General features: G+C 50.6%; 1 protein-coding gene across 1 annotated transcript in view; it reads left to right on the forward strand.

The window, feature by feature from the left end:
- The window catches only part of HAUS7 (HAUS augmin like complex subunit 7), a 35,628-nt gene extending 23,002 nt beyond the window's left edge, over positions 1-12,626 (forward strand). Inside the window, exons 6-11 of the mRNA XM_032397476.1 lie at positions 5,553-5,638; positions 6,156-6,314; positions 6,410-6,506; positions 7,027-7,239; positions 8,260-8,374; positions 12,556-12,626. Of these exons, the coding sequence (XP_032253367.1) occupies positions 5,553-5,638; positions 6,156-6,314; positions 6,410-6,506; positions 7,027-7,239; positions 8,260-8,374; positions 12,556-12,626 (741 nt within the window). The remainder of the gene's footprint in view (positions 1-5,552; positions 5,639-6,155; positions 6,315-6,409; positions 6,507-7,026; positions 7,240-8,259; positions 8,375-12,555) is intronic.
- The last annotated feature ends 230 nt before the right edge of the window (positions 12,627-12,856 follow it).

Genomic DNA, 12,856 nt, shown 5'->3' on the forward strand with positions numbered 1-12,856 from the left:
ATTTTTGTATTACTCATTGCTAGTGTGTGGAAATACAATTACTTTTGCATATTGCTCTTGTATCCTGCCAGATTGCTAAACTTGCTTATTAGTTCTAATGATTTTTTAGTGGATTCCTTAGGATTTTCTATATATAAGGTTGTGTCATCTGCAAATAGAGATAGTTTTATGTCTGCCTTTTCAATCTGCATGTTTTTAATTTCTTTTTCTTGCCTATTTGCTCTGGGTGACACCTCCAGTACAGTGTTGAATAGAGTGGCAAGAGTGGACATCCTTGCCTTTTTCCTGATTTTAGGAGGAAAGCATTTGATCTTCACCACTGAGTATGATGTTAACTGTGAATTTTTTATAGATGCCCTTTATTAGGTTGAGGGTGCTCCCTTCTATTCCCATTTGTTAAGTGTTTTTATCATGAAAGGGTGTTGAATTTTGTAAATGCTTTCTCTGCATCTACTGAAGTGATTATGTGGTTTTGTCCTTTATTTTTCCTTTATTTGTGATGTTGCAAGTTTCTTTCTGGTATCATTTCACTTCTCTCTGAAGGACGGCCTTTGGCAATTCTTTTAGAAGTGGTCTGCTCTCTCCAAATTCTCTTAGAGTTCACTTATTTGAGTATGTCCAGTTCCCCTTCATTCTTGGTGGATAGTTTTACTGGATACAGAATTCTGGGTTGGCAGTTCTTCTTTCTCCGTAGGTTCCAATGAGAAATCGGCAGTCATTTGAATAATTTTCCCCCTATGGGTCATGCATTGGTTTTCTCCTGCTGCTTTAAAACTTTTTTCTTTGTCATTAGTTTTCAGCAATTTGATTATATGTTTGTGGGAATATTTCTTTGGGTTTGTCCTGTTTGGAGTCGCTCAGCTTCTCAAATCCGTAAGTTTGTGTCCTTTTCTTAAATTTGGGAAGTTTTCAGACATTATCCCTTCAAATATTTTTTTAGCCCACACATTTTTCTCCCCTCCTTTTGGGACTCCTATGACACACGTGTTAGACCTTTTATTATTGTACCACAGGTCCATGAGGCTGTTAATTTTTTTCAATGTTTTTTTCCTTGCTGTTGCTCATGATGGATAGTTTCTGTTAATCTGTTTTCAAGTTCACTGACTCTTGCTGCTGTCCCCTCCATTCTGTTGTTTGGGCCATAACTGAGTTTTTTATTTCAGTCATTCCATTTTCCAGCTCTAAAAAGATATTTCCTGTTTTTTTTTTTAATTGTTTCTTTGCTGTTTTCTATTTTAACTTTTGTTTCAAGAGTGTTCATGATTACTTATTTAGCATTTTTATAATGACTGCTTTAAATTTGTCAAGTAATTCCAACATCTGTACCATCTTGTGATTGGTGTCTGTTGATCGTCTTTTGTCGTGCAAGTTGAGATTTTCACGGTTTTCTTCATGTGCCAGATAATTTTGGATTGCGTCCTGGACATTCTTGACTATTACTTTGTCTCTGGGCCTTATTAAATTTTTTGGAGAATGTTGGTATTTGTGTTTTTGCAGGCACTTGACCTGGTTAGTTTTAAGCTGCACATTCTGCCTCCTTATCTGGCCTGTGGTTCCAACCAGCGTCAGCTCGGTTTCTGCAGCCTTTGTGCTGCTATTCGGGCCTGTCCTGCATGTGTGCCACCCGATGGTCAGCCTGGGGCCTGGGTGTTGGCCTCTCCCCTGTAATCATTCTTTGGTATGTTCATCAAGATCAGATCTACCCCTGCATGAGTGGGGATGAGCCCAGGCATTCGTAAACAGATTTATAGGGTTGCTTTCCCTAGATCTTCCCTTCCTGTCATCTCTTTGATACTGTCTGGCTCCTGGGAAGAGGGCCATCCTTTGCTGCCCTGCAGCCATAAACCGCCTACTTCTGTGACTGTACCACACTGGTGGGAGGACAGAGTGGAAGAAGCAGGAGCAGGGTTTGTTCCCCCTCCCCCCATAGCTCCCCTGAATGGAGAGGGAGGTTCCCTGCACCCAGAGCAGTTTTCCGCTATCAGCCAGCTTTGTTGCTTCTGCCACCCCTGCCATGATATTGCCTGGGGTCTGGGGTCACAGAGCAGAGGGAGAGAGAAAAGGCCAGGGATTTCCCCTACACTCTCTGAGTGTTAGGGGTTTCCTTTTCTGGAGCTCTCTGTACCATTTTGCTCCCTTCTGGGTTTGAGCTGGGCTGAGTGCAGGTCCAGGGAGTCCAGAGGAGAGAACATGGTAAATCACCACCAGTCTCAATGATAACCTTGGATTCTAGCATGCCTCCCTGATGTGCCTGCTGATATTTGCCCTTCTAAGGCTATAGACACCTGACACATGCATTCTGTCCCACTCTCAGATGTGGGTACTCAGTGGGAGGGGAAGCTGGTCCCTCAGTCTTATCTGGAACTCTAACCCCTTCCTTCCTTTTTATCTTTAAAGATTTTTTTCATTGTGGTAAAATGCACATAGCATAATATTTACCTTTTTTTAAAAGGTTTTATTTATTTGAGAGAGAGAGAGAGAGAAAGCACAAAGGCTGCAGAGAGAGAGGGAGAAGCAGGCTCCCCACTGAGCAGGGAGCCTGACATGGGGCTCAATTCCAGGATCCCAGGACCATGACCTGAGCTGAAGCCTGACTGAGCCACCCAGGTGCCCCAATATTTACCATTTTAACCATTAAAAAAATTTCCCAGTAGGTGCTGAAGGGTTCTTTTTTAAAAACATTTTTTTGTTGGGCTAAAATACACATAACATAAAATTTACCATCTGAACTATTTTTAAGTGTGCAGTCAGCGGCACTAAGTACATCTATCTAGTTCCAGAGCATTTCCATCACCCTAAAAGGGGATCCTGTGCCCATTAAGCCGTCACTCCCCATTACCCACAGGCCCTGGTGCCCACTACTCTGCCATCTCTATTTCATATAAATGGAGTCATACGGTATGTGGCCTTTTGTAATGGCTTCTTCACTTAGCACAGTATTTTCAAGGGTCATTCATGTTGGAACATGGATCAGTACTTCATTCCTTTTTGTGGAATACAAAATAAAAACCAGAAAATAATTTATGTCAGCATACTGAAAGCTGGGAGTTGGGGCATGGGAGGAAGGAGGTGCATGTATAAGACGCTAAGTTTAGTCAAACCCCATAGTCTGGAATTTGAATTGGGAATATCAGTGTCAGCTTTTAATGTATTTTAACTTAAAAACAGTGTGTGGATATATATGTATTTCCTTGCTTTGTCCTCTTAAAAGGCCAAGAACAGTGATACTCCAGTTGTAACACAGGCCTGCGGCAGGAAATGTACCAGTTAAGGCAGGAACACCTTGTCACACGAGAGAACAGGGCAGATATCCAAGACTTACAGTTACATCTAAAGGACTGGGGCGCCAGCTAGCAGTAGAAGCCCTCACCGGCCAAAGAAGGGATGTTGTGGGGATGATGCCTGCATTGTAAGGACAGTGACTGCAGTAGACTGAGGCCCTTCTGTGAATTCAAATCCATGAGTTCATAATATTTTTAAAAAGTCATTTTGATATCAAAAGTACAAGTAAAAAGGAAAAAGAGAGATCATTTAGACTTCACTAAAATGAGCCACTTTGGTGCTTCAAAGGACATCAAGAAAGTGGAGAGAATCCACAGACTGAAAGAGAATCTTTGTCAATCATAGATCTGACAAGGGTCTAGGATCCAGAATGTATAAAGAACTCTTACAACTCAATAAGAAAAAAACAAGTAACCCAACTCAAAAATGGGCAAAGGATCTGAATACATTTCTCCGAAGAAGATAAACAAATGGCCAGTGAGCACATGAAAACATGCTCACCATCATCCATCATCAGGGAAATGCAAACTACAACCTCGATGAGATCCCACTTCATACCCCCGAGGGTGAGCGGACGCCGTGGCAGGTGGTCCCGTGCGACCAGCGCTTCCAGTCCTAGCTGTAGAGCCACGCAGGAACTTGTACATGAGCAGGAAGTATTGCTTAAGCGCCCAAAAGTAGAAAAAAGCCCCAATTCCCCTTAACTGGTGAATGGAGAAAAGAGCAATAATAACAAACTACTGATCCGTGCTACAGCCTGAATGAACCTTGAAAACATGCTGCTGAGTGAAGGGAACCAATCACAAAAGACCCCATATGTGAGGTTCCATTTATAGGAAATGTCCAGAAGAGGCAAATCCATAGATGCAGAAAGGAGATCAGTGGGTACCAGGGGCTAGGGTGGGGGCGGGGTGTGGGGAGTGACTGTTCATAGCGACAGGAGTGCTTTTGGGGGTGATGGTGATGTCCTGGACTTACCAAGTGGCAATGGCTGCACGGCTCTCTGACTGTCCTAATAACCACTGAACTGTGCATTTAAAAAGGGTCAATTCCTGGCGTGTGCATCTCAATACAAATATCAGCACAGCTGAATGAAAAGGATCACTGGTGTGCTCAGCACCACAGTCCCAGCCCTACTCCAGGCTGGCCGAGCCCTGAGCAGGGATACCTGTCCCTTCATGGGCACTGGGGGGCTGTCAGAGTCAGGGCTGTGCTGAGGAGGGGGCAGCAGGCAGGGTGTCCCAGCTCTGGCCACTGGTCAAGGCTTTGTGGGGTCCTGAGTGATAGTTGCTCTCATGTTTCTGTCTAGGCTGTCTCCTGTCTAGACCGTGTCTCCCCCCGCCCCCCCAGCTCTACTCCCAGGCTGCCCTCAAGTGTGTCTCTTGGGCTCAGTGTCACTTGGGCAGATTGGGAGAATGTGTCAACAGGAGGTAGCCAGTTTTAGGCTGAGGAACTTCCAGAGTCACCGGTCTTGTTGATGTGGCTACACAGCCGAGAGCCAGGTTTGGGGAGCCCACGGACAGGGACCTGGGCTGCAAACATCATAGCGGAGCATGCTCCTGTGCCCAGCTCTCCTCCCCGCCACAGCCTGTGCCTCCCATGCCCACTTTAAGTGCAGATGCTTCTTGGAGGACTTTATAGTGATGCTGGCTGAGCAGATCATTCTCGTGCATTCCTCAGGGCAGGGGCAACGAGGATCGACAATGGAGAGGCAGGCCCAGCTTTCTTTCGGATACCACTGCTCACACAGGGCTCTCTGGAGCAGGCCAGGCCTCTCAGGTTGTAAGGGTTTAGGTCCTGAGGATTGGCTGTAAGCCTCCTCTGCTTCTTCAAGCCTTGAGCTCCTGGCCAGGCAGGTCCTTGCTGGGGATCCCAGCTGCCTTTGGGGTAGGGGGACTATGTCAGCTGTAATGTCTGGCCACGTGTTCTTCCTGTGAGGAGCAGGGTCATCGCAGGCCGTTCCTGCCTGGGGAGGGCAATTTGCCAAGGAGAATAAGCTTCTTCCTGGAGGTGTTCCCGAGGAACAGACTGTCCTCAGGTCCCTGTGGGCTGTAGGCCCCGCTACAGTCTGCGTCCCTGCCCAAGGGACTGCGCTGGAGGATGTGTGATGGGCAGCCCGAGGCTGGCAGCACTCAGTGACAGCGTTCCTCAAGCCAGTCCCAAACGCTGCCGGCCCAAGCGCTCCTTTCCGCTGGCCCCAGCAGGGCAAGGGGTGGGCCGGGGCCCCCGGTGTGTCCGGTCATTGAGCACACACGGTCTTCCCTGCCCAGGGCCAGGCCTGCGCCCGGAAGCAGTTGCACCTCATGGACCAGCTGCTGGATGCAGTCCGGACCCTGACCATTGGATGCTGCTCCAGGTAAAGGCTCAGGATGGGCCCTCCACAGAATGGCCGGTAGGCGCCCTTGGAACTTTATCTGGAGCCCTTGGAACTTTAACTTTATTTTTAGACCACCAGCAGGTACATCTCCATCTGGGGTCTTCACTTTCCACTTGGGCAGCAGCAGCTACACGCTGGCCTGGTGGGGTGTGGGCCCAGTGGGGTGTGGGCCCAGGTGGAACATCCCGCTGGGGCAGTGCTCATGGTACCAGGCTGTCGGCGAGAAGGTGCAGTGCAGGCCGTAGAGAAGACAGGCAGGCCTGCCGGGGAAGGTGGGCTCTCAGAGGACTAGGGCTCGGTCCTGGCCGCCAAAGCAGGGCAGGGACTGGGGGAGACATTGTCTCCTGGCCCCTCTGCCCGGGCTTGTTTTGCCCTCTGGGTCTCCCCCAGGGGACTGAGGGCTTCCTTGGCCAGGGGTCTCAGAAAATCTGCCGACACAGTCCCTGGAGGCCGTGCTCTGGCCAGTGACAGCACGGCCTTGGGGTTCCCTTGGCAGTGTGAAGGAGCACTTCGAGGATACCAGAGAGAAGAATGAGGCACTGCTGGGGGAGCTCTTCTCGAGGCCCCAGCTGCAGACGCTCCTGAGTCCAGAGTGTGACCCGTGGCCCCTGGATACGCAGCCCCTCCTCGCCCAGCAGAACGACGACTGGCAGAAGTATGTGTCCTGCTTGGTTCTGTTACCTGAGACCGGTCTTTCCACGTGTGGCCTGCCCTGGCGTGGGGCTGGACGTGTCCTCTCTCTCCCCGCAGGGCCAGCCCCTCTGTGGAGCTGGAGGAGGAGAAGGTGATGGAGCTGGCCAGGAAGCTGCAGGAGAGCACCGCCAAGCTGCAGATGCTCAGGGTGGAGGTGAGGGGCTGAGGGCCTGACCAGGCACTTTGTGTCTGAGGGCAAGGAGCATCACTTCCCCAGCCTTGGGTGCCCCATCTTTACAATGAACTCGTTGTGAGGTGTAAGTGAGGTGGTATATGCACAGGGCTCCGTGGGTTCTAGAACATTGTGGGTGCTCAGCCCATGGGAAGCGGAGAGGCAGACAAACTTGGGGCAGATGTGGGGAGGCTTTCCGAAGAATGGAAAGGATCGGCCTCCTGCAGGCGATGCACCAGGCCCTGGGGTCTGGGCTTTCAGATGCCTTCTTACATGTGGCCTTCCCAGCAGCCCTTGGCCTGGCCTCCTTTTCCCGAGGAGGAGACTGAGGCCAACACAGGCAATAGTGGCAGGGCTGAGGCCGGAAGCCAGGCGGCTTTGCTCAAAACCAGTTTGCTCTTTTTTGCCTCTGGTCTTACGTATCTGATGCGGGAAGAGACTTGGTGCCCCAGGGGCAGGCAGGGCAGCCTCGAGAGCCCCTGTCTTTCTGTACTTTGCACAGCACAAGCAAGGAGTTTCTGTGAGCGGGGCCGACACCAGCACCCTGGACCAGAAGCTGCGCCTGGTCATCTCTGACTTCCACCAGCTCGTTGTGGCTTTTCTCCAAGTCTATGATGACGAGCTGGGTGAGTGCTGCAAGCGCCCAGGCCCCTACCTCCACCCGAGTGGCCCCATCATCCAGGCCGTGTACCAGACTCTGACTTCATGCAGCCAAGTAAGAATCACCCTTTCCTCCACTACCCGCCCCCCCCCCAGCTGCTGCTGTAGCCCCCAGCCACAGATGTGAGGTCTGCGACGGGGCTGGGAGGGCCTGGGGCAGGTGGGCAAGGTGCTTCTCCTGGTGCGTGGAAGGGATGAGGGCTGACAGGACTGTTCCCTTGAGAGTCCCACCGCACTTCAGGGGGCTATTAGCTGAAGTTCGTGTACTGCCTGCACTGGGTCCTGGGTGACCATATGGGACCCTTATCCCGGCTTCTAGCTTCTGTCCCTGTATTAGTCTCACTCTGTCTTCACACTATGCCCAAATGTATCACAGCCAGTTCATTCTTGTGTATGACCGAGAACTATGCCAGACAGACAGACAGATGTTTGCTCAGACAGATAGGAAAAAGTGGTCTCACACTGCTGAGCTGACTACATAAATATTTACTTACTCATTTTGTTGTTCCACATTTCAGATCCCTGGAGTCCAATCTAAAACTACTCTGATGTTGGCCCAGGGCTTCCACGACATTTGTCTTGTTTTTTCCCAATTTTAGTTTAAGTGCTGCTGAAGCAAGCACCGTCTTGGTTTTTTAACACAAAGACTCCTAGACTTCCAAACCTCTGACCAACCTGTCCTTTGTCGTTCTGCCAACAGGGCAAGATAGGCTACGTTCCTTTCTCATCAGGAAGGCCCTGCCCCCTTTTTAAAAAATCTTGGGACATTGATTTTCCCACTGCACCTGTGGCTTTGCTTGGCTACTAGTGTGGGATGGGGCACATAATTGTGTGGCATTCCCACTGGGCCTGGAAGAAGGGACCTAGCATGGAGAGCTCTGATCGGTGACTCTCCAGCTGGCCGGCAGTCCCGTCCTCACCCTGGGCTGTCCTTGGGGGTGAATGCCACATGCTTGAGGGTCTAGGGAAGAGCACATGCTGAATGTGAACTGGGGTGGGAAGCAGGAGACGGCTTCTGCACATCAGACCACCAGCATTTAATGCCTATGTGCCTCTCTCTCTCCGTCCCTCCCAGCTGTTGAAAGCGGTCATGGAGGTCACGGACACCTCGGCCCAAGCCGTGGAGATGGCGAAGCAGCAGCAGGGCGAGCAGATCTGTTGGGGCAGCAGCAACTCTATCATGAGTGTAGGTACGTGGTTGCCACTCGCTGGTCAGAGGCAGGCCTGTCCCTGCGCGCCTCGGCCTAGTGCCTGCCTCACACGTGGCTCCTTCTTGCTTGACCAGCATTTGGGGAGTATTTGGGGATCGTCCCTCACTTTCTTCTTCTTCTGATGCATAAGGTTTGTCTTCCCTTGAAAAAAAAATGCTTTCTACAGATTATAAAATAAAAAAATTAATTTTGGGAATTTGGGATAACCGAAAGATGTGCAGAGGTATAATAAAAACAGTCCATAACCTGGTGGCCCAGAGATGGTTGATGTTAATATTTTGGTCTATTTATCTATATCTTTTTCCTTTCATCATTTTTTATTTCTTTGTGTAAGTGTAATCAGAACACATATACACTTTTACATTATGTTCTTTCCCTGTGATCACATGATAAGCATTTTCCTGGGGCGCCTGGCTGGCTTAGTCAGTAGAGAGAGCATGCGACTCTTGATCTCGGGGTTGTGAGTTCAAGCCCCACGTTGGATGTAGAGATTACTTAAAAAAATGTTATAAGCATTTTCCCATGTTTTGGAAGTAACATTTTTAATTGTCAAACACCCTTCTGTTCAGGTATTTGCTATAATTTGCTTAACATTTTCTGTTATCCAGCCTATAAGTCATTTTTAGCTTTTTACTATTATATATGATGCTGTTGCAAGATTTAAAATAGTGGAAAATGGAAACAATCCAAAGTTTTAACATTGGGTAGTGCTTTGGTAGATAATGGCATATGTATATGGTGGGATAGTGTTCGTTGTTTCAAAAGTTGGTTACGACGACATAAAGAACTGCACATTACAGAATGTTAAAGGGAAACTGCAGGCTGATCTCACCTTTGTAAAGGACAAACGTATACAAGAACCCCTTGTGGGAAGCGAGCCAGGGTGTGGACACTGATTTTCTCTGTGTCGGAGTCAGAGGTGGTATCGTTCATTTACTGTTTCTCTATCCTGCTCTGTAGTCGTCAGAACATGGGTCACTTAGGTAATCCACCCCTCTCCCACTGGCAAGCTGGCCAAAAGATGCAGGAAACATGTTGAGACATAAAGCGCGTTCCCATCTTAGATTGCGTCCTGATGACGGGGCTCCCGGCGTCAGGGTGGTGAGGCCCATCCCCGTTTGCTTACTGTATCCTCCGTGCCAGATCAGATCCTTCTGACATTTCTGTTATTGGATGTGGCAGATTGGATCTGCATTTAGTTTCAATTAAACTTTTTTTCTGAGGAAATTTATTGTTTTATTATGGAAATATGTATTTAGAAAAGGTCTTTTTAAAAAGATTTTATTTATTTGCAAGAGAAAGAGAGAGAGCGTACAAGCAGGGGGAGTAGCAGGCAGAGGGAGAAGCAGGCTCTCTGCTGAGCAAGGAGCCCGAGGCGGGACTTGATCCCAGGATCTTGGGATCATGACCTGAGCCGAAGGCAGACACTTAACGACTGAGCCACCCAGGCGCCCCAGAAAAGGTCTTTTTTATAAGAAAAATAGTGCTTAGTGAGGAACCTCAATTCAGAGGAAGTAGAATAGGAATAGGAAATAGTTGGATATTTTCCCTGTGCTCTGGTCAACCCCCTTTATTCCAAGTCGAGTGATTTTTTTTTTTTTTTTTAAAGATTTATTTATTTATTTGAGAGAGAGAGTACATGAGAGGGGGGAGGGTTAGAGGGAGAAGCAGGCTCCTCGCTGAGCAGGGAGCCCGATGCGGGACTCGATCCCGGGACTCCAGGATCATGACCTGAGCCGAAGGCAGTCGCTTAACCAACTGAGCCACCCAGGCGCCCCCCAAGTCGAGTGATTTTAAAGTGAATACTTGTGTAACCATGACCCAGGTCAAGAAATAGAACATGCTAGCACCCTGGAAAGCCCCACGTGTCTCTTCCCGCCGACAGCCAGCTGCTGTCCTGACTTGATGGTAATGATGTCTCTGTGAGATTCATCTACCATGTGTGTATCTGTCATTTGTTCATTTCCATTGCCCTGTAGCTGTCGTTGGCAAACCTGTTTTGTAAAGAGCCAGATAGTGAATGTGTTCGGCTTTGCGGGCCTCCATAGCTTGTGATGTGAAACCAGCTGCTGATGTCACGGAGACCCTTTCACAGCCCCTCTTCTCCTCTTGGTCTCGAGATCCTCTTGGTCTTTGGCTCTGGACAGTCAGGTTATAATCAGTCTTGGTGTGGATTGCTTTGACTTTATCCCTTTTGGAGTTTGTTGAGCTTCTTGGATAGGTAGCCTCATTTCTCATCAACACTCAGCCAGACACTTGACCTTCACTTCACTTCTCTTTCACTTCCTGCCTGCTCTGAGCCTCGGGGTCAGCCAGAGGTGACTGTTGAGGTCCTTGTCGGCTCTCTCCGGGGTATCAGCACAGCCCTGGGCGTGCACGTGGCCTTGTAGAGCGCCAAGACTGCCAGAACTCCTCAGAGCCCTTGTGGACACCCCACTCCCCAGCTTCTCCCAAGAGCCAGCAGTAGCAATGAAAGCGTTTGCCTGTAAGTGTTTCCCCCCAGGGCACCCCCAAGGAGTGGCTTTAGCTCACAGAGCCTCTGAGCGCCCCCTTTGTGAGGACTTTCCAGCCAGCCCTCTCCAGCCAGCCCTCTCCAGCAGCCTTCTTGCTGCTCTTGGCCTTGGCACACATATTTGCCACGTGTATACCAGGCACTTGGGAGTCCCTTCTTCCTGACTGACCTGCCCCAAAGTCATCCATTTTAAAATTTGTCGTAACATTTATCCTAGTCACCACTGTCACTATGACTTCCCCCCCACTGTACCTAATTGCTGTTAATAAAATGCTATCATTAATAGAGTAATGGTCATTAGTGTCCTTTGCCACGTGCCGCCGCACCTGTGATTACAGGACTGCTGGCAGGGCTAGCTGTGACGTCTGAGCTGTGAGAACCTCTCCCTCCCCCTCCTCCCGCGGGGTGCTTCCCAGGCTCGCCCCTGAGATGCTGGCCCCCTCAGTGGGTCTGGAGAGTGGTGAGGGCGAGCACGGCACCTCCAGATGTTGTTTGAGATGAGTTCCTGGGCTACAGACACTCCAAAGAAGCAGTCCATGCCAGCTCCATGCCAGGGCCAGTCGGAACGGCCTTCCCACCTTCCCTGTGTCCCACCTGACCGAACCCAAGGCCTTCAGGCCCTGCCGCTGTGGGAGGTCTGCATGTCCGCAGCACTTCCCTCCCCAGGACAGGAAGCTAGGCCACCATTCTGTGTCAGCAGCCAGGCCGTGTTGGTGGCACATCCCCACGTCGGAAGGGAGGGGCTGCAGTGAGGGGCTGGGTGTGCCTGCCGGGCCTGTGTCCTGAGCCGTGCCATTGTGTGCATGGAGAGGGCCTGATGACGAGTGGGGAGGGTCGTTGGGGCCGGGCTTATTACCCTGAGGCACACCCCATGATTCCTGAGCCTCAGAGTCACCTCTGGACAGGCGGGACCAAATGTCAATTAAAGACCGTGCCATGTGGGAGGGGAGGGGACAGGCCAGAGGCAGAGAGGCAGGTTGGTGGAGGAAGGAATAGTTGTGTATTTAAGTGAAGGCACCACTAACCAGGGGAACCTGAGAGAAGAGCCCGGAGTCCCCAGGGTGGGGGAGGGGAGTGAGCTAAAGTCCCTGTATTTCGTACCCAGTGCTCATTATGTGAAATTGGGACGTCAAGAGGCAGGTGCGAATTATGGCGGTGCCCCCAGCCCTGAAAGCCCAGCAGCAGGGCAGAGCAGTTGCCTGCAGGGCCGGGGGGCGGGGGCGGGTTGTGCAGCTAAGGCCCGTGTCATTTGATTTGTATGTGTGCATGGGTTACTGGTCTGAGCAGTAGGGAACACACCATCCAACTCAGAAGAACCCCTGGCTCCTGGGCTCTGGTGAGGGTTGGGGTGGGCATGGACAATGCCCACTGAGTGGAACCTGGCCTCGGGCTCAGCCTGGCACCCACAGGGGCCTTCCATCTGTGCTCTCAGCCCTAGACCTCCTGGTAGCTCCTGGCTTGGCAGTTTCTGGATCACGGTGGGAGTTGGATGCCTAGGCTGCAGGGACGCCTGGGGCCTGAGAAGAACCAGCGGAAGACAGTGAAGGCTTGGCTGGGGTTGGGGGCGGGGGCAGGTAGGGAGCAGCCTCTTCCAGGCCGGGAAGCGCTGGGAGTCACTTTGCTGTTTGTATTGTTTTTTTCTCTGCAGCCACCAAAGTGGAAGAACTAGCTCAGAAATACAAGATCTTCAGTGACAGTCTGCAGAAAGGCATGGAGTAGTCTGTGAGCAGGAAGCTCTGCCCTGAAGAGTCAAGTGGCCGGGGGTGGGGGGCGCAGGGTGAGCCACGGGTGGGAGAAGCGTTCACAGCCCCTGTGTGCTCCGGGTCCAGCCCCTTTAGCAGCTTGGGAGGGAAGGAGGGAGAGGGCAGAGGTGAGCTGGAGGGAAAGGAAAGCTTGGGTTCTAAGAAGCTGCCTGATTGCCTCCTTCTCTCTGCTTCCTGGCTGCAGCT

Source organism: Phoca vitulina, unplaced genomic scaffold (assembly GCF_004348235.1).
Source record: "Phoca vitulina isolate PV1807 unplaced genomic scaffold, GSC_HSeal_1.0 scaffold99, whole genome shotgun sequence".
Taxonomy (NCBI): Eukaryota; Metazoa; Chordata; class Mammalia; order Carnivora; family Phocidae; genus Phoca; species Phoca vitulina.